Source organism: Leptopilina heterotoma, unplaced genomic scaffold (genome assembly GCF_015476425.1).
Source record: "Leptopilina heterotoma isolate Lh14 unplaced genomic scaffold, ASM1547642v1 Lhet_409, whole genome shotgun sequence".
Lineage (NCBI taxonomy): Eukaryota > Metazoa > Arthropoda > Insecta > Hymenoptera > Figitidae > Leptopilina > Leptopilina heterotoma.
In genome coordinates this window covers 863,313-867,150 of record NW_025111070.1, presented here as the reverse complement: position 1 = coordinate 867,150, position 3,838 = coordinate 863,313, and the positions used below count along the sequence as shown (strand labels likewise).

Here is a 3,838-nt window from a genome sequence, read left to right as displayed (position 1 = left end):
CGGAATGGGGGGAGACCCGCCAGGACAGGAGAGGAATCTTGGTCACCGATATGGTCTCGGCGAATGACCTGGTGGTGATGAACCGGGGCAAACAGCTCACTTTTAGGCGAGGAGCGTCAGGGTCAATTCTTGACCTGACATTTGCATCTCCTCGCCTGGCCCGCAGAGTAAAGAACTGGAAGGTGCTGGATCAGGTGACCGAGGTCACCTGGACCTGGATTTCAATCTCCGAGGAAGAGCCGGGAGGGTGCAATCGTCCACAAAAGGGCAAAAAGAAATCCTCTTGGAACCTCAGGAGACTAGATAGGGAGAAGTTGGTAAAGACCCTGGCCGAAGCTCGCCTCATCAAGAGGTCCGGCTGGCAGAAGGAGCCAACTTCTGCAAAGGGTATAGCGCAAGAGGCGAGGCAGATTATAGCGGATGCTTGCAACTGCTCCATGCCTCGCCGGCGCCAAACAAAAGCTAGGAAGGGTGCTCTGTACTGGTGGAGCGATGAATTAGCCCGCTTAAGGAGAGAATGCAATGCAGCGAGGAGGAAATATACCCACTCGAAGGGAGACCTCACGCTGCAAGAAGATTGGCATAAAGCCAGGCGAATCTTCAAGCGGGCTATAAGGAGTAGCCAGCGAAAGTGCTGGAAGGACCTAATCGGGAAGACCGAGAATGATCCATGGGGTTTGGCGTTTAAAATTGTAACTAAGAAATTAGTTTCAAGACAAAAAACCCCTGGTCTAGGCGATCCGATTTGGGTCCAAAAAATCATAAGAGCGCTGTTTCCCCATGTGGAACCGAGCCCCAGGGAGGACTATACTTGCGTAGTACAGATGGAGGAGCTCTTCACGCTTGAAGAACTTAAAAAGGCGGCAAGGGAGTTGAAAAATGGCAAGGCGCCAGGCAGGGATGGAATACCAAGCGAGATCCTAAAAGAGGTCGTCGCGGTATACCCAGAGTTGCTTCTCAACGTCTTTAATGCGTGTTTAAAAGCCGGAGAGTTCCTCAGCGACTGGAAAGCGCAAAAGTTGGTTCTCCTTAGGAAAGGCGATAAACCTCTGGATAAAGTCTCATCGTTCAGACCAATTTGTTTATTGGACACGATGGGCAAACTTCTAGAGGGGATGGTTCTAGAAAGACTTCAGGGAATCCTGGTAGGCGAAAATAGCCTATCAGAGAACCAGTTTGGCTTCCGGAAAGGCCGGTCAACAGTTGATGCAATACTATCTGCTGTGAAACTGGCAAAGGAAGTCAATCAGGGGAAGAGGAAGGGTTTCTGTGCTCTTGTTTCCATCGACATCCGGAATGCGTTCAATTCCGCGAGATGGGACATCTGCATTGAGTCAATGAGACGCAAAGGAGTGCCGACTTATCTGTTGCGAATGATAGACAACTATCTCAGCGACAGATGGGTCGTGTACGAAGGCAATGTGTTCCATCTCAGGGAAGAGATGACCTGCGGGGCACCACAGGGGTCTAAGGTGGGTCCATTCATATGGAACGTCATGTACGACGATCTTCTGGGAATGGAGCTGCCCGAAGACACGATCCTGAAAGCCTTTGCAGATGACGTACTTCTGGTGTGTAGAGCGCAGGAAACCAAATTCCTCGAGATAAAACTCGATGAAAGTCTGCGACGAGTAGAGCGTTGGTTGTCTCGTCATGGCCTGCAAATGGCATTAGAGAAGAACGAGGCTCTGCTTGTTACAGTCCGGCGAGTTTTTGAAGCCCCAAAGGTGAAAATAGGAGGAACTGAAGTCTCATGGGGAAATCAACTTAAGTACCTGGGAGTGACGTTGGACCGAAGGTTAAGCTTCGGTCCTCACGTGAACATCACAGCACTCAAGGCCGCCGAATGTATGGGTAACCTATCTAGGTTAATGCCCAACATCGGTGGTCCCAGGGAAAAGAAGCGGCGCTTGGTGGCGACCGTGGGTCTAGCAAAGCAGCTTTATGCTGCCCCTGTATGGGCTGATGCCCTTAAGACCCACGCCATCTTGGACAGGTTGCTCTCTGTGCAGACAGGAAGCGCACGGAGAGTAATCTCAGCCTACAGGACGGTGTCTGATTGCGTTGCTCTAGTTCTTGCGAGTACACCGCCAACAGATTTGTTGGCAAGAGAAAGACAGGAAGTCTTTCAGCTCAATAAAGAACGAGTTGTCTCGCAGGAACAACAGAGCGGCGGTAGCCTAAAGATGGCTATCCGCAAATCGGCAAGAATCAGACTAGTCGATAGTTGGCAGGCAAGATGGGATGGGGAATCCAAAGGAAGGTGGACATACCGCCTGATTCCCCACCTCGCCACCTGGTTAGAAAGAAAGCACGGTGAGGTTGGCTATTACCTTACGCAAGCGATGACTGGTCACGGCTGCTTCGGTCAGTACCTTCATAGATTTAAGATCAGAGAAGAGGCGAAATGTGTGTATTGCGGCGCTGAAATAGACGACGCGGAACACACTCTCTTCTCCTGCGGGCAATGGAGTGAGCTAAGACGGGCCATGTTTGACGCGGTGAAAACTCAATTCACCGCTGATGACATGGTCTCAACTATGCTCCAAAGCGCAGACTCTTGGCGCCACATCGAAGACAAAAGATGAGGACGGAAGAAGAGGTTAACCTGGAGTAATCACTGGGGACGATTCGCGGGAGGGGGAGGAGGAACTAATTCTCGTTCCTCCTCCCACTCCCGCGGCTCCCCCCCGGTGGTTAACGGAAAGATTGTTGTTAACAAGGGACAGAGAGGAGTAAGAGAGAGGACTTCCACTTGCGAAGTAAAGCCATTAGGTAGTTCCGCAAGTGGAAATAGAGTCCTGGTAATGGGGAGTTGGTTTTAGTGGGTCGACAGAGAGCCTTAGGCTAACTTGTTTTAGCTGAAGCTACACTTTGTAGTGGCTCGGAGTTCATCCCCACATAACCTCATGGTACGGGCCATGAGGTATCTGATAATGAACAGATTTCCAACTTCCCTCGTAAAACAAAAAAAAAAATAATAATAATAATAATAATAATAATAATAATAATAATAATAATAATAATAATAATAATAATAATAATAATAATAATAATCGGTAGGGCCGAGGTTACGGCTCTTGTAAATAAGAGGTGTCTGGAATTGAACGGCCTTGATGAAACTACGACTGAGGAGGATGTAGTTTCAGTTTTGAGGGAGAAATTGGGGAAGCCTGACACGGACATAGTGTGCAGACTTCTGCCACGTTTTAGTGGCACAAAAGTTGCGTTGGTCCGCCTGGCAGAGGCTGATAGTCAGACTCTGCTCAAGATCGGCAAAGTGAGAATAGGATGGCTAAACGTCCAAGTCAGAGAGCATCTGGAAGTTGTGAGGTGCCTAAAGTGCCTTACATATGGACACGTGACCCGATCATGCAAAGGCCCCGACAGAACTAAAAACTGTCAGAGATGCGGCGGTGAGGGTCACATGGCAAAGAACTGTTCTGTCGAACAACCTAAGTGCTTAACATGCACAGATTTAGGAAAGACAGATATTGTCCATATATCCGGGAAAAGCTCTTGCCCGGTTTACAGGGAATTGCTGCAGAGGCTTAAAAAGGCAAACCCTTAAAGTTTCTGCAGGTCAACCTGCACACCTGCAGGACGGCGCAGGCCCTCCTGATGCAGACGGTCAAGGAAAAAGGGATCGACATCCTGTTCTGCAGCGAGCAACACAGGAAAAACGACCTCGCTCCTTGGTACCAGGATAAATCAGGTAGAGCCGCTGTTCAGGTGTGCAATCCTGAGCTGCGGGTTGCCAGGTATCTGGAGACGAGCAGTGGATTCGTTTGGGTAGAGGTTGCGGGCATACGTATGTACAGCTGCTACTTCTCGCCAA

At 49.6% G+C, this 3,838-nt stretch overlaps 1 protein-coding gene across 1 annotated transcript; it reads left to right on the top strand.

Moving 5' to 3' along the window:
* Positions 1–2,921: 2,921 nt before the first annotated feature.
* Positions 2,922–3,571, top strand: LOC122506343. The gene is made up of 2 exons (XM_043618458.1): positions 2,922–2,926; positions 3,064–3,571. Exons 1-2 carry the CDS (start codon positions 2,922–2,924, stop codon positions 3,569–3,571), a joined length of 513 nt encoding a protein of 170 aa, XP_043474393.1.
* Positions 3,572–3,838: the final 267 nt, after the last annotated feature.